We start from the raw sequence: 23,097 nt of genomic DNA on the forward strand, positions 1-23,097 counted from the left end.
GCACCACCAGAAGTTATCCCTACTCACAGAGCCCTGAGCACAGCCAGGTATGGCCCAAGTCCTCCCCCACATCTCCCCCCACCCCATACACACAAAAGAAAATTCCCAATTAGTCCATCTGAAGGGCTTTCAAGTCATTATTCCAAACAGCTTCTGAAAATTTCATGAATATCATTACCCTTGCTTCAGGAGGGAGGTCATCAAAAGAGGTAGGAAAAAGGGAAGAAACAAACAACAGGTTACAGAAAACTCAGAAAAATTAGGAATCACACACACACACACACACACACACACTACCTCGTTAAGTTATTAAAACATAAAATATTTACTGAAATGAACGTAAGAACCCTTTTCTTTCTTTTTTTTTTTTTTTTTTTTTTTGCTCTTTGGGTCACACCTGGTGGTGCACATGGGTTACTCCTGGCTCTGCACTCAGGAGTTAGTCGTGGCTCTGCACTGAGAAGTTACTCCTGGCAGCGCTCAGGGGACCATATGGGATGCTGGGAATCGAACCCGGGTCAGCTGCGTACAAGGCAAACGCCCTACCCGCTGTGCTATCACTCCAGCCCCAAGAAATCTTTTCAAAAATACCTGCCATGGTGTGAGATGGCAGTACAACTCTCAACCTGAGATGCAAACTACTGCATTCCTGGAATAGAACCCAGGGCCATACACAGGAAGCCTGTGCTTTATCACTGAGCTCTGTACCTGGGCACTGTACCTAAGACTTCGAATAGCAGGGTTCAACTCCCTCTCAGGCCAGGTCTGGACCTATCACCCCCCCAAATCATACAGTTTCTCCACAATCATTGTCAAACTACCAGGGATTCTGAAAGTATTAACTGCAAAATTGTTTTGTTTTGTTTTTGTTTTGTTTTGTGAGCCATATTCAACAATACTCAGGAGTAATTTTTGGCTCTGCATTCAGGAATCACTCCTAGAAGTGCTCAAGGGACCCTAGGGGATGCCAGGGATCGAACCCAGGTCAGCCATTTGGAAGGCAAGCACCATACCCACTGTACTATCTCTCTGGTCCCGATTTCAAATAGTTTTAGAGGTGTATGAGAAAAATAAACTCCCCCTTTACGTAAGGTATTTCATATACAAAACAAAGAATAGGTGAAATCCTATCAAGTTAAGCTAGAGAACAATGGCTTTGTGATGGTAGGCAGAGGTATAAAACTGCAGCAATAACAGCTAAGTTCTGGGAATGCAATGTACACCAGACTGATTAAGATAACAATGACACAAAGAAAGTCAAATTTCCTTATTCTACAGAAGAGAAGCTGCAGGTGCTTTTGCCTGGAGTTGAAAGAATGCAGAAAGTGCAGTGTCACCATTCTTCTTCCTTAGGAAAATAACACTATTACAGTATTACATAGAAAGTTCAGAAACAGACAATAGCTCAGGAGAGGAAAAGGAAGGCTCCACTCTGCTCCTGGACCTAAAATACCTTTCTCCCTGTGAACTCAGGAAAGCAAGGGGCTGTCAGCACTGACGTCAATAGGAAAGCTGATTCACTCCACTCACTGTCAGGGGCCAATACTGTAGAAAGCAGTGTCTCTACAATGTCCAACTTTGAAACACGAGCGTTCTGATGCATGCTTCAGCTAGGTACTGCCCAACTGCTTTTACTCTGAAATAGGAATCTCAAGAGCAATTTTCACCTGGGTTGGAGTGGTAGTAAAGCAGGTAGGGCGTTTGCCTTGCAGGCAGCCAACCCAGGTTCGATTCCCAGCATCCGAAAGGGTCCCCCGAGCACCACCAGGAGAAATTCCTGAGAGCAGAGCCAGGAGTAACCCCTGAGCACTGCCAGATGTGACCCAAAAAGCAAAAAAGAAAATTTTTCACCCAAAACCAAAGACTGAACATCTATCAAGATGCAGTCACTTTAATATACTACTAGGGTTGAAGCAAAAAGGAGACATTACAATTTTCAGGAGGTGGAGATCACAGAGGTTAGGCACTTGCTTTGTGTGTGACCCACTCAGGTTCAATCCCCAGTACCGCATATGGTCCCTGGAGCCTTGCCAGGAGTGATCTCCAAGCACACCGCCAGAAGTACGGCTTGAGCACCACCAGGTGGCCCAAAAACTAAAACAAAAGAAAATTTCAGTTTCCTGCTGATGAGCATGATAAAACTTCTAGTTAATTAAGCTTTTAAGTTCTGAAATAACTTTCAAGTTACTTTCTAATACAGAGATGGAAGGGGTTGGTAACAAGACTGTAAAAGATGAGATAAGCAAAGATCATGAGAACAAAAACCTACAAACTGTCGGACGTCCCAGATCCAGAGAGACTATATAGAGCCCAGGCCCAGAGAATCATGCCCAGACTTGTTCTGAAAAGTTCTGAGAACTTGCCCTTTCTTCCCTTGCAAATAAGCACAAGTGCACAGTCCTAAGCCCTGCCTGGTAGGACCCTTCTGATTCTAGCTCCAACTCCTTCAGAGACGGTAGCTGAGTCTCTGCGGGACACCATGCACTGAAGAGACACGAAAGCACTTTCCATAAAACTCTGCTTAACCCCAAGCTTTCAGCATTTTCGAGGTGACACTCAGAGTAATTCAGACTTAAAAGCTTGAGGAAACCAGTTCTGAAGAATTATTTAGTATCTGGCCCTCACAGCAAAGCATGGCAAGCTCCCCGTGACATATTCGATATGCCAAACACAGTAACAAGTCTCAAAATGTTACTGGCCCCGAGGGAGCAAAACAACGGGAGGACAGGCCAGGACAGTTCTTTCTTCAAAGCTAGCTTGAAGGGGTGGAGGAGTAAAAAGGAAGTTATTATACCAGGTCAGTGGAGAGAGTAGAGCCAGTAAGGCTCTTGCCTTGCATACATGCATCTGCCTGTGTTTAATCACCAGTTTTCTATAAGGTCCCCTGAAACCCTCCAAAAGTAGGAAGCACTGAGCACTACCGGATGTGACCCAAAAACAGAAACAAAAACAAAAATCAAAGGATATGTGGTCAAACATTCTAATTAGGTAAGGAACTCAGGAAACAAACAAACACACTGAACACATTAGGGATGCATAAAGAACACACAGAGAGCACAGAGGATTTTTAAGTACGAAGATGTGAAGAGCTACATTACACATCAGACTCTTAACGAATCCTACTCCCTAATGCCTAGAAGGCCCTGGGTAGGAAGTACATAGGGCATCAGCACTGGCAGCCTTCAGGGAGTTTACCATTTAAATAGTTCGTCTTATTGGATGGGTATTGTTTGAATATGCTTTCCCATTCTGTAGACTGTCTTCGTATTCTGGTCACTATATCTTTTGAGGTGCAGAAGCTTCTTAATTTAAGATAGTCCCATTTGTTTATCTCTGTTTCCACTTGGTTGGTCAGTGAAGTGTTATCTTTGAAGATACCGTTAGCCTCAGTATCGTGGAGGGTTTTGTGAAACTTATTTTCAATGTACTTTATGGATTTTGGCCTGATGTTGAGATCTTTAATCCACTTTGATCTGACTTTTATGCATGGTGTCAGGTCAAGGGCTAAGCCCATTTTTTTGCATGTGGTTGTCCAGTTATGCCAGCACCATTTGCTGAAGAGGCTTTCCTTGCTCCACTTCACATTTCTTGCTCCCTTATCAAAGATTAGATGTTCATACATTTGGGGTTGTGTGTACAGATACTCCACCCTGTTCCATTGGTCTGTGGCCCTGCCTTTTTTCCAGTACCATGCTTTTTTAATTATTACCACTTTGTAGTAGAGTTTGAGGATGGGGAGGGTAATGCCTCCCCACATCTATTTCCCAAGAATTGCTTTAGCTATTCGTGGACGTTTGTTGATATCAAGGATATACAAATCACTGGTTCAACTCCACAAGAAGAAAACATCCAACCCCATTAAAAAATGGGGTAATGAACAGAACTTTCTCAAAGAAGAAATTCGAATGCTAAAAGGCTCTACATCACTAATCATCAGGGAGATGCAGTTCAAAACAATGAGATAACATCTCACACCACAGAGACTGGCCCACATCCAAAAGAACAAAAGCAACCAGTGTTGGCGCAGATGTGGGGAGAAAGGGACTCTCCTTCACTGCTGGTGGGAATGCAGAGTGGTTCATCCCTTTTGGAAAACAGTATGGACGATTCTCAAAAAATTACAAACTGAGCTGCCATTTGACCAAGCAATACCATCCTGGGAATATATCCCAGAGAGGCAAAAAGGTACAGTCGAAATGACATCTGCAAGGGGTAAGGTGCCACCAGCAGGTCAATCTGTACCTATGAGGCGAGTGCATCAGCAGCCTGATGGTGCCTTCAGACCTCCAGACACCCCAAAATTGCTGTTGTGCCTTTGGCCAGACCCCAAAAATTTGGGGCAAAGTTTACCAAGAAAGTAAACGTTAAAAATTAGGTATGTGGGACACAAACCCACAAACCACCTCTGGCTCAGCTATATAATTGGAGGCATGGCCTCTCTGGTTCCTGATTGAACTGCTTAACGGCCATGATCCCAGAGACTCAGAAACAAATCTCGAAACTCAATGGCTTTTGGCAGAAATGCGTCCAATTCCTGCAGTAAGTTACAGACGCTGAGTCACCCCAGGTGTGAATAGGTTTCGTGCCTTGGCCTGTTCTCCCTGGCAGCCTAATGGCTGCCATCCTCCAGAGGCCACTGAACAGTCAGGTTTGGGCCTGCAGTGATGAGACACGCAGGGCCTCACAGGATGGGGGTGGAGCTGGCCCTTTCCTCCTCGTCCCAACGAGACCCCGAGTCACTGCCCACAAATGGCCTCTATGGCTCCTTATCAAACTGCTTAATGGCCATGATCCCAGAGACTCAGAAACAAATCTTGAAACCCAGTGGCTTTTGGAAGAAATGCATCAGGACCGCGCAGTAGGTTACTATCGCTGGGCCACCCGAGCGGGGAAAGGGTGCTGTCCCTCCGCCTGCTCCCCTTTGGCGGCTTGGTGGCCACCCTCCTCCAGAGGTCATTGGATAGTCAGGTTTGGGCCCGCAGTGACGAGACACACAGGGCCTCACGGGATGGGGGTGGAACCGGCCCTTTTCTCACCGTCCCAACAAAACCCTGAGTCGCCACCAACAAACAGCCTCTCTGGCTCCTGATCAAGCCATTTAATGGCCATGATCCCAGAGACTCAGAAACAAATCACAGAACCCAGTGGCTTTTGGCAGAAATGCATCCAGTCCCTGCAGTAGGTTATCAGCACTGGGCCACTCCAGGTGGGAATAGGTTTCGTGCCTTGGCCTGTTCCCCCTGGTGGCCCGGTGACCGTCATCCTCCAGAGGCCATCCTCCAGAGGATTTCAAGAACAAATCTTGAAACCCAGTAGGTCTTAGCAGAAATTCCTCCAGATTTAATTGTTAAAATTTCGGAATTTCAAAATCTAGCAGCCACTACTGCAGCCATGCGACATCATGTGTTATTCATAACCAGCAATAGAAAACAAATTGTCTACTGTTGCTTTTTCAGCAGATCTGAGTGTTGGGGTAAAATCCCAAATAATAATGGTGGGTCTGGTGTCAAAATATTGAATGTAATCAAAGTAGAGAGAGAGTAATGTGGAAGAAATCATCTACCCCAAAGGTAGGGGAAGGCTGTGAGATGGGGGTATACTGGAGTTTTTGGTGGTGGAGAATGGGCACTGGTGAAGGGACAGGTGTTTCACTGTATGACCGAGACTTAAACCTGAAAGCTGTGTAACTGCTCTCACAGTGATTCAATAAATAAAATTATAAAAAATGAAAAGAAAAAAAACTAAGGTGGAGTTTATGCCCAATTCATTCAGCCTAATCAGTGGATGAAAAAAACAGCAGTATTCCTACACACACACACCCCCCCCAAAAAAAATAAATAAATGACATCTGCACTTTTATGTTCATTGCTGCACTGTTCACAATAGCCAAAATCTGGAAAAAACCCGAGTGGTAGAGAACAAATGACTGGTTAAAGAAACTTTGGTACATCTACACAATGGAGTACTATGCAGCTGTTAGAAAAGATGCACTGTAGCACCGTCCTCCCGTTGTTCATCGATTTGCTTGAGCGGGCACCAGTAACGTCTCACAACTTGTTGTTACCAGTTTTGGCTTATCAAATACGTCACGGGTAGCTTGCCAGGCTTTGCCATGCGGGTGAGATACTATTGATAGCTTGCCAGGTTCTCCGAGAGGGGTGGAGGAATCAAACACGAGTTGGCTGCATGCAAGGCAAACGCCCTACCTGCTATTACTCCAGCCCCCAAAGATGAAGTCAAGAAATTTACATAAAAGTGGTACTACATGGGAAAAAATCATGCTAAGTGAAATGTATCATGCTTAGTGAAATGAGTCAGAAAGAGAGGGACAGACATAAAAAGACTGCATTCATCTGGGGAATATAAAGTAACAAAAGAGGAGACTAATACCCAAGAATAGCCGAGATAAGTACCAGGAGGTTTACTCCATGGCTTGAAGGCCTGCCGCACATGCCAGGGGAAAAGGCAGCTCAGATAGAGAAGGGAGCACCAAGTAAAGGGTGTTGGGAGGATCCTCCCAGGATGGGAGATGCATGCTGAAAGTAGACTATAGACCGAACATGATTGCCACTCAATGCCTCTTGCAAAACAGAACAAACACCCAAAAGGAGAGAGAGAACAAAAGGGAATACCCTGCCACTGAGGCGGGGTGGGCTGGGGGGATGGGGGGTGGGAGGGTTACTGGGATCACTGGTAGTGGAGAATGGGCACTGGTGGAGGGATGGGTATTCGATCATTGTATAACTGAAACCCAACCACAAAACACCACTTCTGAAACAAATGATACAGACCCAGGCTGGAGAGACAGTACAGCAGGTAGGGAGCTCCTATATGCTCCATCCAGTGTCTACCTCAGCACCCTATGTGGTTCGCCTGAGCACCACGCACCATCAGAAGTGATCCCTGAGCAAAGATAGTTCTAATAGCTAGAGAACAATCTCTGCATTCAGAAGCTCAGGGTTCACTCCCTGGCACCATATGATGCCCCAAACACCTCTAAGGAGTGGGATTCCTCAGTGCTACTGAGTATGGCCCTACAAAAATAAATAATTTTTAAAAATGGTATAAAAGTATAAAGATGTGATTTTTTTACTTACTTGCTTTCTTATGTAGTAACTTGTGAGTAGCCCAGCTTCCTTTAAAACATTCCTAAAAGAATAAACATGAAAATCACTGTCAGGTATTAAGAAATATTTTAAGAAACAATAAATAAAAGAAATAGTTATTGGGGCTGGAGTGATAACACAGCGGGTAGCGTGTTTGCCTTGCACGCGGCCAACCCGGGATCGATTCCCAGCATCCCATATGGTCCCCTGAGCTACCACCAGGAGTAATTTCTGAGTGCAGAGCCAGGAGCAACACCTGTGCATCGCCAGGTGTGACCCCAAAAGCCAAAAAAAAAAAAGTTATTGAAAACCATTTGCAAAACCTGGAAACTATTTTCAAATATTTGAAAACCTTAAGAAATGACACATTTAAAATTTCACTTCGGGGGCCGAAGTAATAATACAGCAGGTAGGGCATTTGCTTGCATGCAGCTGACCTGGGTTTAGATTCCCAGCATCCCAGATGGTCCCCCAAGAACCGCCAGGCCTAATTCCTCAGTGTAGAGCTAGGAGTAACCCCTGAGTATCACCAGGTGTGGGCGCCTCCCCCCCCCCAAAAAAAAGTTTCATTTCAGAAATTTTAAAAAGAAGAGGCTTTGCTTCCAAGCTCATGTGTTCTCTTGAACATCTCTTTCTCTTTCTCCCACACAAACACTGTCCTCCCGTTGTTCATCGATTTGCTCGAGCGGGCCCAGTAACGTCTCCATTTTGAGACTTGTTGTTACTGTATTTGGCATATCGAATACGTCATGGGGAGCTTGCCAGGCTTTGCCGTGCGGGCGAGAAACTCTCGGTAGCTTGCCGGGCTCTCCGAGAGGGGCGGAGGAATCGAACCAGGCTCGGCAGGGCTGGCTGCATGCAAGGCAAAAGCCCTATCCGCTGTGCGATCGCTCCAGTCCTTCTCCCATACATCTCTGTCAATGAAAATATTTTTTAAATAATAATTAAAACATAAATAAGCAAGTGGTACCAGAGAGAGTCCAGCAGTGAAGGCGCTTGCCTTGCACATGGCTATCCCAGGTCCAACCCATAACACCACTGGATCCCGGGAGCACTGAGCCCGGAGCCCAGAGCTTACTGTTGGGTGTGGCTCAAAAAACAAACAAAATTGAAGAATAAGTAAATAAATAAGCAAGAAACATTAGGCCATATTTTAAATAACAATCAGTCATGCTTTAATTTTATCACAAATTTATTTTGAAGAGTCATAAGCAAAGTAATATGGCCCCTGAGATGTGCCAAAAGTGACATATAAGAGCCAGCAATATGCCCTGAGTACAGCCAGGTGTGACCCAAAAACAAAATTAAAAAGAAAAATTCAGATTCTTCTTTTACTGATTCCCAGTAAGTTACCTCCACGGAGGAGCAGTACATGGCTGTCAGCAGTTAAGGAAAAGCTGTACCAAGGTACAGGGAGCTTCTGTTTTCTTCTGGGAGCAGGCGTCACACCCAGCAGTGCTTGGGGACCATGTGATGCCAGGGAACAAAACCATAACTCCACATGCAGTTGCGCAACCGCCCCCCACCCCTCCCAACCCCCACCAACTGATGTTTTGGGGGTAGGGGGCATACCCAGTGGTGTTCAGGGTTTACTCCTGGCTCTGCATTCAAGAATTACTCCTGAACATGCAAAGCAAGTATCCTACGTGCTATACTATATCATCTATATCACTCTGACCCTATAGATGACTCCACATAAAAAACACTTTTTTTTCTTTTTGGTCACATCCAGAGTTGCTCAGGGGTTACTCCTGGTTTTACACTCAGGAATTATTTGTGGCAGTGCGCTGGGACTATATGGGATACTGGGGATAGATCCCAGGTTGGGTGTAAGCACCTTACCTGCTCTTGTTACCGCTCCAATCCCATTTAAATACCCTTTGGATACACGAGTCTATGATTACAGATGAGATTACAAATTCTTAGAAATTAAAAAATGGGGACTAGAGAAATAGTACAGCAGGCAGGGAGGTTGCCTTGCACGTGGCCAACCATAGTTCGATCCCTGGCATCCCATATGGTCCCAGGCAATACTAGGAGTAATTCCTCAGTACAGTCAAGTGTAATTCCTGAGTTTTGCCAGGGTATGGCCCAAAATCACACCAAAAAATTTAAAAAATGAATTAATTTATTAAAAAAATAATTTAAAAAGAATTAATATCTCAAAATATATCTAGCAAAATGACAGACAAGAAATAAGAGATAGTATTTGTTACAAAAGAATGTAACAAGTAAATTAAAGGTAAAGGCCCTCCCATTGTTCATCGATTTGCTCAAGCGGGCCCAGTAACGTCTCCATTGGAGACTTTGTTGTTACTGTGTTTGGCATATCGAATACGTCACGGGGAGCTTGCCAAGCTCTGCCGTGCGGGCGAGGGCGAGATACTCTCGGTAGCTTGCCGGGCTCGTCGAGAGGGGAGGAAGAATCAAACTCGAGTTGGCCATGTTGGCTGCGTGCAAGGCAAACGCCCTACCGCTGTAAAAATTAAAGTTTTAAAAAACTAATCAAAGAAATATATACAGTTCTCCAAAATTGAAAAACAAGTATTTCCAGACTGAAAAGGCCCTAAAGGATAAAAATTAATCTGCCTGAAGCATACAGTAAAAATTCCTTGATACCTGGTGCAAGTAAAGATCAAATGAGTTCTACTCAGAGCATGTGAAGGAGTACATGCCCTAGTGTATCAGATTTCTGAACCACACTGGAAGCACAAAGAAAATGAAGAAATAACATGAGAAAATAATTTCCAAATGAGAATTCTATATGCAGCCAAACTCAAACTCAAGTATCAGGGACTAAGACATTTTCATATTTGCAGAACTATAGGCCCAACAGCAGGTAGGGCATCTGCCTTGTAAGCAGTTGACCTGGGTTTGATCCCCAGCATCCCATAGTGTCCTCTGTGTACCGCCAGGAGTAATTCCTGAGTACAGAGCCAGGAGGATCCCTTGAGCACTGCTGTCTATAGCCCAAAAAACTAAACAAATAAAATTATGTTACCTAAATTGAGTCAATTCCACTGAATCAATTCCTGCAGTATGATTCTTAACCTTTTGAGAATCTTGGGAAAGCAATCAAATCACTCTCCACATGAAAAAAACATCCCTGCACATACAGACATGGACTCACGATTCTAATCACTCACACAAGTACAGAGACAGAAACTGATCCAGAACTGAACTTGTGTTCCCCAGTAAACTACACTGGCAGATTCCTGCCTCGAAACAAATACTTATGCAATAAACTATACTTAGTCTTGCAGGCTAAGAACAAAATGCACATCTGCTGTAAGAAGTAGGAATAAATCGGGTAAGGATTCAGTCCAGTCTGGTAACAACATAAAGTCATTAACGGAGTTACAGACCCCCATGATAAAGAACAGTCAATAAAGACAAGTTCATCCATAGCACCATGGACCTCCCTCCCCAAACACAAATCTAAAACTATCTTTTGAGGTTGTTAAGGGATGTGGTTCAGTGATAGAGCATTTGCAAGCAAACACACACACACACTTTCCCCAGGGGGTACCGGGGCAGAGGGTGGGGACAGCTTGAGGCAGGGAACACTGGCAGAAGGAGGTTCTGGTGCTGAAAGATTAAATGCAAGAAAGCCTACCATTATAGTAGTGTAAGTCACGGAGCCTAAAATAAATAGTTTCTTCCCTTAAGGATACAGAAAATGGCCCTTGGAGAACTCCACAAAATGGCTTTTCATTGGGGTATAGAGCAATGAAAACAGACATGCATCCCTGCAAAGCAACAACTTCCTGACCAATAGCAAAAGCCAGGAGAATGCTGTGGCTTTCAATTTGTCAAAATATTAAAAACTCTTACTGTCAGCCACAAATAAACAGGGGACTAAAAAAGAGGGTGAAACTAGTATTTGCTTAATGCTCTATAAGCATGAAAAAAACTGAGAATTAAAATGTTTCATTTAGTTGAAAGCTCTTCGAGATGAAACTGAATGTTTGATCACCCACTCCTATATGTTCCATGTCTGCAGACACTGGTTTTATTTAAACAAATTGCTAACAAAATTCATGCCCATCAAACTGCAAAATGTGATCTGCCTTTATACTTGGGAACCTAATACAACCTATTTATAAAGCTTTTCTAAATAGATTATGTGAACAGAATACTTTTGCATCACCCAGTGTCTTTTTTTACCCTCAGAGTGCTGACACGGATTTCCCTAAATAAAAATGTCCTCTCTATCCCAACTGATTCACTTGGAGAACGTACAGGTTTTAGTTTTGTCTTCTGCTTAGAAGGCACACCCAGATGTGCTCAGGGCTTACTCCTGGCTCTGTACTCGGGGGTTACTCCTGGCAGTGCTTAAAGGGCAAAACGCAGTGCCAAAGATCAACCCCAGGTCAGCCACATGAAAGGCAAGCATCTTACCCCTTTCCTATTTCTGCAGCCCCAGAACACACAAGTTTTTATAAAGTTAGATCAAGAAGTAGGTGGGAAGAAACCATCATGGAAAAGAGAAAAACTTGTTTAACATATTACAAAAATTAGCTTATTTGCCTCTGTGTATATGCGTGCGCGTGCAAACATGTATGCTTTTCGGTACACATCAAAAAAGTGTCCCAAAAGCCCAGGGGCTTCTCCTGGTTCTGTGCATGGGGACTGCTTCTGGCGGTGCTCAGCAAACTATGTGTGGTGCCGGGGACTTTAACCACGGTCAGCCATGTGCAAAGCAAGCACTTTGCCTCCTGTATTCTGTCTTCAGCCCCTACAGGAGATTCCTGGCAACTACAGGGGAAGACTAAACACAGGGCGTGAAGATACTTGCTCTCAGATCCTACAGTGCCAAGGACTCGCCCACTAAGGCCATCCCAGGTCTCTACCCAGCAGGGCCCAAGAGGACACATGGTAGAAACACAAAAAAAAAAAAAAAAAAAGAGGACACATGGTGCCAGGGAAAAATGGGTTATGGGTTGGGCATAAGCAAAGCATGCCCCCTAAACCCTATACTATCTCCCCAGCCCAACCCAACAATGTTCCTCTTGGACAGATTCTTTTTTGTTTGTTTTGGGGTTTTTTTTTTTTCATTTTTATTAGTGAGACATCATGAGGTACAGTTGTAGACTTACAAATTTTTGTGCTTGGGTTTCAATTATACAATGATCAAATACCCATCCCTCCACCAGTGCCACTTCCCACCACCACAGGTCCCAGTATCCCTCCCACCCCCCATCCCCCCCATCCCCCCCTGCCTCTGTGGCAGGGCATTCCCTTTTGTTCTCTCTCTCTTATTGGGTGTTGTGGTTTGCAAAAGAGGCAATGGGTGACAATCATGTTTGGTCTATAGTCTACTTTCAGCACAAACAAATACACACAAGCATTCTTCAGGATTTGGTCATATAATAATTTCCAGAACAGCATGTTTACAATAGTACAATAGTAACGACTTGAAACTAGGTGTGTAGCTCAGCAGTAAAACACTTGATTTACATGTGAGGCCCTGCTCTGAAAAAAAAAAAGCACACCTGAAACTCATATTTCCATGATGAAATAATATAGTAATTCATAGGAGTACTATACAGCTATGAAAATAAAATTCCAAGAGCCGTATGCTGTAGAATAACATTGACACAGGGAGCTTAGATTTATCAGGTTACACCCAGTGCTCCCAAGTCACTCCCATTCCTCTGTTTATCTGTAAACTCTTCTCTGTGCTCTCCTCCCCAGTCAGCTAATCACCTTTTTTCCCTAATCAGAATCTGTTAGCTTGTAAAATCAGATCCTTCTAAGGACTTGTATCATACTGTATTGAACTTGTATTATAAGTTATGTCTTTTACATAGTTTACCTTTAAGCAATGTTCTTTCTGTATGGAAACAGGAAGACAGTTAATATTATGCTTTGTAACATGGGAGCTGGTTGACTCCAAACAATATTTACTCCTTTCTGCTTTCTTGACTCGGTTGCCTTAGTTCCTAGTACCCCAAAAGCAGGGTCCCAACGAGGGACTGAATGGACCCAAGGCAAGCTGTGAGCTACCCTGGCATCGAAATGGGCCAGGCCAAAGCACCATGATACTCAACTATAAGTTGAGGGCATGCTCATGGACAAATGCTGTCATGATCCAAAAGTAAGTAACAACGAGACTAGGACCCTGCTAGGGGTAAGAAAACTAACCTGGCCTGAGGAGTGCAGAATATATAGTGAGATGTCCTCAGGAAGAACCAAACTGTAAGTTTATCTCTTACTGTGCTCATACAGAATGACATTGCTAGAAATACTGGAAGTAGATTTACTACAACTATTTAAGTAGATTACTAGCTGAGGTAAGAACACACCCTTGTTGGGATCCCACCCTTGAGTGTAATCTGGAATAATCTCTTTAGATGAGATTTTATCCTTGAGTTAATCTCCTCAAGGAGTGGTCTTACCTTTCCTTGCTGATTTGTTAATGTTCAACCCACCTTGTGGTGTCACCACCCTACGTTGATTGCTACATAAACTAAGATTGCAAGCTCAGAGGGGGCTTGGGCTCAAGAGAACAGGGCAAGAGAAGGCTCAGGCCGAGGAGGAGGCTGAGGCTGGGGCTCGGGCTTGAGAGAGCAGGCTTGAGGACAGAATCAGAGTGAGAGTGAAGATTGGAATAAACTTCAATTGATACCGACCAACCTGGCACTCGTTTCCTTCCTTCTCCTGCCCATCCCCACCAACCTCCCAGAGGTGGGGGAAGCAAGGTGAAACTACCTACCACCTGACTTCTGAAAACACACAACATGCAATGGTGGTGAGCCTGAGGCATACAATGTTACACAATAAAAGCAGATTACATGGGCAGGAAAAATGTACAGCCCAAACAGTGTTTGCTGTGAACACAGCTGACCTAGGCCAGATCCTTGGAAACCCACAACATGCTTAAGTCTGCCAGAAGTGATCCCTGAATGCAGACTCAGGAAGAAGTCCTGCCAAAAAAAATTCTTGATCACTTGACATCCCGTTACTCATCAATTTGCTTGAGCAGGCGCCAGTAACGTGTCCATTCATCCCTGACGCATGCTAGTGTAGCCCAATGGCGTCTGCTCATTCTAGGAACACGAAGAGCCTCAAACTGATCGTTCAGGGTCTTGACAAAGAAGTCGGACCATCTCACAGATGGGCAGCCACACGATCTTTTGATGTCCCATGGAATCCAGTGGGTAACAGCTCTAGTCCAGCGGTTGTCTCCAAATCTCATTACGTGTCCAGTCCATCTGATTTTCGATACTTTGGCACACGAGACAGCGTCCCTGATTCTTGATCATCGACAGAGGTAGGAACTTTCTCTTACTTGAGTGAAGCGTGATACTCCAAGCATAGATCTTTCGATTCCTCTTTGGGAGACCCGAATAGTATTCTCATCCTGTTTACATAGGGCTCAGGTCTCTGAGACGTATGTTAATGCAGGAAGTACAGTGGAATCGAAGAGATGTGCCCGGAACCGGAGGGTCTTCGTCCTCTTAGCTATTTCTTTGATACTCTTGAAGGCATTCCAAATTGTTCTCTTCCTCCTGCGCAACTCAGGTGCCAGGTCATTCTGTCATATTGACTTCTCAACCTAGGTACACATAACTGTTGCATTCGGAGATGTTTGTTCTGTTGAGAGTGAATGGAGCATCAGGAACAAGACCATTTCTCATAAACACTGCCTTCGTGAGATTCAGCTGTAGTCCGACCTTTCCACACTCACAGTCAAAGTTGGCCAGCAATTGTGCCATTGGCTAATGTTTGGTGTTATAAGAACAATGTCATCAGCAAAGTGGAGGTGGTGTAGTTGCTGACAGTCTATCTTCACTCCCATTCCAATCGTCGCATGACGTTCTCGAGGGTGGGACTGAAGAGTTTCTGTGAAATGGTATCACCCTGCTGAATCCCTCTCTTGACATGGATGATCATTTCCTTGTAGAATGGTGAGATCCTGGTAGTGAATCCATAATACAGTTCACAGAGGATCCTGATGTATTGAGTTTGAACGCCCTGTTTGGCTAGGGCTTCAATGAACACTTCAGTCTCAACAGAATCAAAGGCCTTCTTGAAATCAATGAACGTTAGACAGAGCGGCTAATGGTTCAACATTAGCCATCTTGAACTCCCAAGAAACCTCAATGAGCTTGGTTATCGTGTTGATATGGTCGATCGTGCTGAATCTTTTTCAGAACCCGGCTTGCTCAAATGGTTGTCCTTCATCTAGTGTTCTGCCAATCCTATTCAGGATGACTTGAGTGAACAGCTTGTAGACAACAGACAACAGGCATTTCATTTCATTTTCATTTCATCATCCTGTTATTCGTCGATTGCCTCGAGCAGGCCCCAGTAACGTCTCTTTCATCCTAGCCCTCAGATTATATTCAAGGCTATTTAGGAGAATGAGACCCATCATTGTTACTGGTATTTGGCATATTTGGTACGCCACAGGGAGCTTGCCAGACTCTGCCCTGTAGAGTGTAGCCTGCCAGTTTGTCCAAAGTAGGAATGAGACAATAAGATGTCGTAAAAAAAGTTCTGATAAGATGTCGCGCGGCCGCAAATGCGGCCGTGCGGTTCCGGGATCTGGATTTTATAGTCTCTGAGTCTTGACCGCTGATGGGATTACACGGCGCCAGGGGGCCAGGTGGTGGGTGTAACCCCCGCCTACTGGAATTTGGAGGATCTGGGTGGAAGATGCTCGACTCCAATTCGAGTAGGCTTGGAGGTCTCGGCCCCGGAACCCGCGTGACAACAGGCAGACCGGGCAATAGTTGCCAATGTCGTGGATGTCTCCCTTCTTGTACCATAGTACAGTCTTACTGGTTTTCCACTGGGACAGAACCTTGCATTCAGACAGGTAGCATGTAAAGAGCTGAGCCAGTGTATTGGTGAGTACTGACGGCAGGTTCTTCAGGTGTTCGGGTCTGACCCTGTCTGGGTTAGGTGCTGTTTGCTTCTTTACTGACAAAATGGCGTGTTGGATTTCAGAAGGGAGAACGTTGGGAACGACATATCCATCCTGTGGAATTTGGTATGTGGGCAGGTGGACGTGGCTATCGAAGAGATCTAAGTAGAAGTCGTGGATAATCTTCTCCATTGCCCTTCTGGAAGATGTGATAGATCCATCAGGACGTAGGAGGGCAGTCATCTTGGTCTTGTAGTTGGCGAAGGACAGGTGGGCATTGTGAATGCTTTTCCCGGCTTCTACCGCATTGGCCAGCACTGCTGCTCTTCTCTCTTCTCTGCACTGCTTTGCAAGCTCAGATGCTCACTTGCGGTTGCCTGAGACCTGCACCAAGCCACATTGGTGAATGAGCTTGAGACTTTTCGAAAACAGGCATCTTTTTGTGGCAATCTCTCTCTCTCTCTCTCTCTCAGCATTCCTCGGACAATCATGGAGGTGCTGAACCAGTCGATCATATTCCTCGATGGCATTTTCCCATGTTGCCACAATAGTGCCAAAGAGCTCTCAGTTGGTGGTCGTTCTGGGAGTTCTCTTCTTAAATTCTGCAGCCCTCTCTCCCCGCTCCATGAAGTAGAATTTTGCATGAAGGAGACAGTGGTCCAATCCCGTTTGGAATTCTGGGACAACGGCGACATCGGTCAGGCAAAACCATCAATTATAATGTGGTCAATTTCATTGTAGAACCGTCCACCAGGAGACTCCCATGTCCAACGTTTAGATTCAGCCTTCTGGAACTGTGAGTTACCATGGATGGTCTTAGTCGACATGATGAACTCAGATAGTCTCTCACCCTGTTTGTTCCATTCTAGACCATGGGTCCCAATGTGGAGTTCTTCGGCTGATCTTCTCGGTCCTATCTTGGCATTAACATCACTGACAATGATCTTGTAGAAGGTGTGGTCTTCTTTATAGAACTTCTCCAGCTCCATGTAGAACTTCTCAATTTCTTCCTCATCATAATTGGATGTCGGTGCAGACAACAAAGATGGAAACTGCCGGCAGTGAGCCACGTCTATTCAAGTGTAATCGTCCAATTCGGGCTGTTAGGCATCAGAATGAATCACATCTCATGGCCAAGTTCATGTTGAAAAAGACACCAACACCACCAACAACGCCTCTTCTTTTGTCACATGTTCCGAGGAACAGTTTTTCTCCAGTGTCGCAAACGACGTGATGTGGTTGATGCCTTCTCGTCTCGGTCAGATCAATGATGTAGTAATTGATCTTTCGCACTTGTACCATCAGGTCTTCAATGGATGCATCTGATGCCAGTGTACATGCACTGAAAGTACCAACAGTCATTTTTGTCCTTGTTTTGGCAGCTTAATTCGGCCTTGAGATTTTATCAGCCTCTCCTTCCTCATCTTTTTTTTTTTTTTTTGCTTTTTGGGTCACACCCGGCAATGCACAGGGGTTACTCCTGGCTCTGTGCTCAGGAATCACCCCTGGCGGTGCTCAGGGGACCATATGGGACGCTGGGAATCAAACCTGGGTTGGCCGCGTGCAAGGCAAATGCCCTACGCTCTGTGCTATTGCTCCAGCCCTCTTCCTCATCTTTCATAACGCTACTGTATTGGTGGCTCTTTTGGGGTCAGGGGAATGAGACCCATTGTATTTCCTGGTTTTGGCATATCGAATATGCCACAGATAGCTTGCCGGGCTCTGCCGTGCGGGCGGGATATTCTCGGTAGCTTGCAAGGCTCTCTGAGAGGGATAGAGGCTTTTAGGGCTAGAGGCTTTTAGGGCAGCCTCTAATCGCCCTTGCAGGTGTTCCCATGGTTCAAGCCATATTTGCTCGAGCGGGCCCAGTAACGTCTCCATTGGAGACTTTGTTGTTACTGTGTCTGGCATATCGAATACTCTCGGTAGCTTGCCGGGCTCTCCGAGAGGGGCGGAGGAATCGAACTCGGGTCGGCCATGTTGGCCGCTTGTAAGGCGAACGCCCTACCCGCTGTGCTATCGCTCCAGGGCTGGAGTGATAGCACAGCGGGTAGGGCGTCTGCCTTGCACGCAGCCAACATGGCCGACCCGAGTTCGATTCCTCCGCCCCTCTCGGAGAGCCCGGCAAGCTACCGAGAGTATTTGATATGCCAGACACAGTAACAACAAGCCATATTTGAACCCCATCAAATATGGTACGGTAATCTTGGAAGATGGGTATTTAGTGTTGTATGATGTGTCCAGAAAGCGGCCTGGAGCCTGGTGGCAGCTGGGTAGTGGAGGTGGTGGAGGTCTGCCGATGAGGATTTATCGGCAAAAAAATAAACCCACCCCTCAACACAATGTTCCAGAAAAGATTACGGAATAATGCATAATCAAAATCAAACTTGGAAAAGAAAACGAAAAAACAAAACTCAGGATAACCACTGAGTGAAGGACACATAACACAATTGTGATTTTACTTATTTTTGCTAGTAATATAGCAATATTTTTTCAGTAAGTTAGATGACACAGGCATATATTTTTTTCTTTTTTGATTTTTGATCTTTTGGTCACAACTGGATATATGCTCAGGCTTAGAGTCCAGAATGATGTTTGGGGGACCATATGTGGGTCAGCCTAGAGCAAGGCAAGCAGCTTACTCACCATACTATCTTTCCCATCTAAAGAACTTTTCAATAGGCAGCCAACTTCCTGGCTCAATCCCCCACAGCACCAGAGCAACCCCTGAGCTGGCAGCCTGTTCTCAGCACCCTGAGGCATGGCCCAAAACAACAAGAGTAACGTTTTATAGGGCAGGGATATATCTGCCTTGTATATGTCAGACCCTGGGTTAGATCCCCAATAGCGCACACGCGCGCACACACACGAAGTCTGGGGGTTTGGAGGGGAATAGACCATTAACACAAAGGATAGGGTGTTTGCCTTGCACGTGGCCAACCCAGCTTCTATTCCTGGCATCCCATATGGTCCTTCAAGTACCACCAGGAGTGCAAAGCAGGAGTAAGCCTCGAACATTGCCGGGTGTGGCCCAAAGACAGAAAAGGGGTGGGGGGGGGAGTTTTATCCTACTTTTTTTAATCTTTTTTGGTTTTGGGCCATACCTAGCTGCACTCCAGGGACCATACAGGGTGCTGGAGATAAAACCAGGTCAACTGAATGCAAGGTAAGCACCCTACCCATTGTACTATCTCTCTGACCCCAGTATTTTTTAAAAAGCAATTAAAAAATTTTAAAACCTTAGAGCCCAAAAGCAATATAAATCATTCACCTAATGACTGCCCTTAAAAATTTTCCCTATGGGGAGCTGAAGAAATAGTACAGCAAGTAAGATACTTCCCTTGCATGCAGCCGACCCAAGTTTGATCCCCAGTACCCCATATGATTCCCCAAGCACCACCAGGAGTAATTCCTGAAGGCAGAACCAGAAGTCACCCCTGAGCATCACCAGGTGTGGCCCAAAACCAAAAATAAATTTTTCTCTACAATTGTTTAGTAGTAAAAACTGCCAAGTAATCAGCATTCTGTAGTCCAACCCATTACTAGTACCAGTGACATAATATGGAATAAAATAAATCCCTGTCCAAAAAAAGAACTACACCATACCCATACTCCTGTGGCACATACACTTGCCTATTTTACTGAATGATCTGGTTCACATGTAGCTTCTCAAAGAGTGACCTTCACAACTGAAAGCAGAACAGCCGCCTGTCTCTCTACAAGGCAGGATCATCAAAGTTTAGAATACGGAGCAATCTCTGTCACCTCTACAGCAACAACGGAAGGGAAAGTCTCCATGACATGGGTCACCTGTACTCTAACCTCTCTTCTGAGATCTGTGCCTATCACCCAGAAAGTGTCCCAGCCGCAGACCCAGTGGACAGGCCAGGACTCAGGAAAGTCTCCTGCAGTCATGGTACAGCTCTGCTACACTGAGGAATGGCCCCTACTCAACCTGGCAACAAGACAGATGAGCCAGCAGACAACAGAAACAAGAGAGAACTGAATTTCACTTCAGGAGTCAGAGAGACAGTAGAGCACATGGTCAATCTGGGCTCAATCCCTGGCACCCCACATGGTCTCCCAAGACTGCCAGGACTCTGCCCGGAGCACCACGTGTAAGAGGCGGTGGGGTAGGCAGAGAGGGAAGGGGAGGGGGAGGAGGGAAGGAGGAGGAGGAGAAGGAATCACTTTTATACAAAATTCTCTTTGTACAGGGAATTTTATTTTTGTAGAGCCTCTAGTACCAGGAGCTACTCCTAGTCCAAGCGTTGCTTCAGGGTTGCTCCAGAAGCTCAAGGGCCACGTGGTGCCAATAACCAAATCTGGAGCTCCTACATCAGTGCTCCGCCCACTGAGCTCTCACTGGCCCTTGATCGGAACATTTCAGATGCCACATAAGTGGAATCTAGCAGCACTCTTCTTTTGGTGACAGGCTTACATCCCTCAGCATAATGCCCTCAAGGGTCAGCATGTGACATCTCCCTTAAAGGAGAACACCATTTCACTGTACATATCCATTTCTCTGCCCATGGACATTCAGGCTATTTTCACACACATCAACCGAGAAACGTGCTACAAGGAAAGACCTAAAACATACAGTTGGAGACTTCCCCAAGTGTCTCTGCTCTTCAAAGCTCAACTACAGATGAAGGCAGGCTTATCTCACAGAGAGCATTTGCTCTTTATTCAAAGCAAGTCATGGGGGCAGAGGGACAGTAGAGCAGGTAGGGCATTTGCCCTGCACACAGACAATTCCAGTTCTATCCCCAGCATCCTATCTGGTCCCCTGAGCCCACCAGGGGTGATTCCTTACTGCAGAGCTAGGAATAATCCCCAAGCACCACCGGGTGTGGCCCAAAAACAGAAACAAAAGAAATCATATCCAGGCCAGCAGCTGAGTTCTTGCTTCGCATGCAGAAGGCCCAGGTTCGATCTCCAGCACCACACGGGCCCCCAGAGGACCAGCAAGTGTGGTTCACACACACAGCAGGCACAGCAGCATGCATGTGCACAGAAGGTGAGCTGTAACTCACTCAGGGGAACCTGTCCAAACAAATATAAGGGAATGTTTCTTGTTCAAGCTGTGAGGTGAGAGGTTCACGAGCAACCAGGAGTTATCTCGGTATTCCACTCAATCAAAGCTTCACGTGAACCTATATAGTGTGTTCTATGCACGTGTGCAAACCGGCTTGCAAAGAACCCAAAGGCAAGTCTGCGTCCATTAGCAATAGTTTCAGACTACAGCTCTTCTGTACCATTCTCTAACTCGGGGCACGCAGCTACCTCTGTGCTTATGGTCTATCAGCCAAAACAACCAAACAGACTCAGACCAAACCAAAACTTCTGCACAAATGCCAAACCTGAAGAAAAACTTACATACAAGAGAGATAGCCAAGAAGATCGATAGAGGGCTGGAGCAGATGTCTTGCATGCAGGAAGTTCGATGTCCGGCACCTAATATGGATCCCCAGCACCACCAAGAGCAGTCCCTGGACACAGAGCCAGGAGCACTGTACACGACCAGGTGTGGCCCCATGCCAAATAATCAAAATTCCCTAGCAGGCCAGGCAGAGTACGCGTCTCATACATGTGAGACCCAAGCAAAGCACGGCATCCCATGCTCTGCCACATGTGACTCTCCAGTGGCCCTGGTGTGCTGGTCGGTCACAGCACTGGGAAAAAAAACACCAAGAGTGGCTACGGGTCCCTAAGAACACTGGGTGGGACCTCTATTTTTTTAATAAAAATTTTTAAAGTCACTTTTCATACCTTCTTCCTCTCCTTTTATTTCTGAGGCGCCATGTTAATTGTGACAAAACACCCTACAATACTATCAAGGGTGGCAGACAGATACAGAAGGAATATAAAGAAAATGCCTGTAATGTTGAAAGTATAATATGCTATGGCTGCCTCTCCATGAATGAGCATGAATTCTAGAAATACACCGAACTGTCAGGAACCCTGCTACCCAGTAAGAAAGGGTTTTTGAGGGGTTGGAGCAATAGCACAGAGCGTAGGGTGTTTGCCTTGCACGCGGCCAACCCGGGTTCGATTCCCAGCATCCCATATGGTCCCCTGGGCACTGTCAGGGGTAATTCCTGAGTGCAGAACCAGGAGTAACCCCTGTGCATCACTGGGAGTGACCCAAAAAGCAAAAAAAAAAAGGGGGGGGGTTGAAAGCAGAGCTGTGTTTCAAAGAGCTGCCTATTAGAACGGCAATATTTTTCTCACTTTCCAATTCCAACCAGGCACCCACCGAGAAAGGGTGGAGAAAGCGTTCTAATTGCTGAGGACAAGCTTATATGCAGGAGGCCTGGATCCCAAGAGCCCATGCATCCCCGGCACCACATGATCCCCCAAGCAGCTCAAGGGGCAATCCCCAAGTGCCAGGCTAGGATTAGCCCCCAAACATCACATATATATCCCACAACACACCTCCACCCCACCACAAAAAGAACCTGTTACAAGAATTTGTTCAACATGTTCATAAACGAATAATACGTCTCCCTGAATATTGTTTAACTGGGTTTGGGACCATACCCAGCAATGCTAGGGATCACTCCTGGCAGTGCTCAAGGGACCATGTGTGGTTGGTTGGCCATGTACAAAGCAAACAAAACATCCTATGCGCTGTACTGTCTCTTGAATATTTCCAAATCTTGGATATTTTCACACCTTCTCAATAGCTACCCTATTGGATACAAGGTTCTTCACACAATAAAACCACTCACTGAACGCACACCGAGCCTCTGGGTCTCCTCAGCTCCATCACAGAGCACCATGCACCTCTTACAAAATCAGGGAATAGTAGCAAAAAATGATGCCAAACCCAGTCTCCTTCCATTCACAGCATACAATTTATTTGATTTAGGTTTATAATTTTTGGGTCACACACAGCTGTACTCCAGGGCTATGCCAGTGCTCAGTGCCTAACGAACGGTACCAGGGATCAAACCCAGGGCTCCTACATGCAAAGCATGTGACATAACCCTGAGTCATCTCCCAGCCCCACAGTGTACCAAGTTTATATGTCTATAAATGGTTGCAATGCTCAGGTTATATCCAGGGGTCCTTTAACTAAGGAAAGATGCACGGCATCTCCTTGGGCTATTC

General features: G+C 45.6%; 1 protein-coding gene across 4 annotated transcripts in view; it reads right to left on the reverse strand.

The window, feature by feature from the left end:
• Positions 1 to 23,097, reverse strand: part of METAP1 (methionyl aminopeptidase 1) — a 50,792-nt gene that overhangs the window by 22,264 nt on the left and 5,431 nt on the right. For all 4 annotated transcript variants that reach the window (XM_056114408.1, XM_056114407.1, XM_056114406.1 and 1 more), the window contains one exon: positions 7,098 to 7,149. In XM_056114408.1, coding sequence (XP_055970383.1) covers positions 7,098 to 7,149 — 52 coding nt within the window. The remainder of the gene's footprint in view (positions 1 to 7,097; positions 7,150 to 23,097) is intronic.

Source organism: Sorex fumeus, unplaced genomic scaffold (genome assembly GCF_029834395.1).
Source record: "Sorex fumeus unplaced genomic scaffold, SorFum_2.1 ptg000024l, whole genome shotgun sequence".
Classification (NCBI taxonomy): domain Eukaryota; kingdom Metazoa; phylum Chordata; class Mammalia; order Eulipotyphla; family Soricidae; genus Sorex; species Sorex fumeus.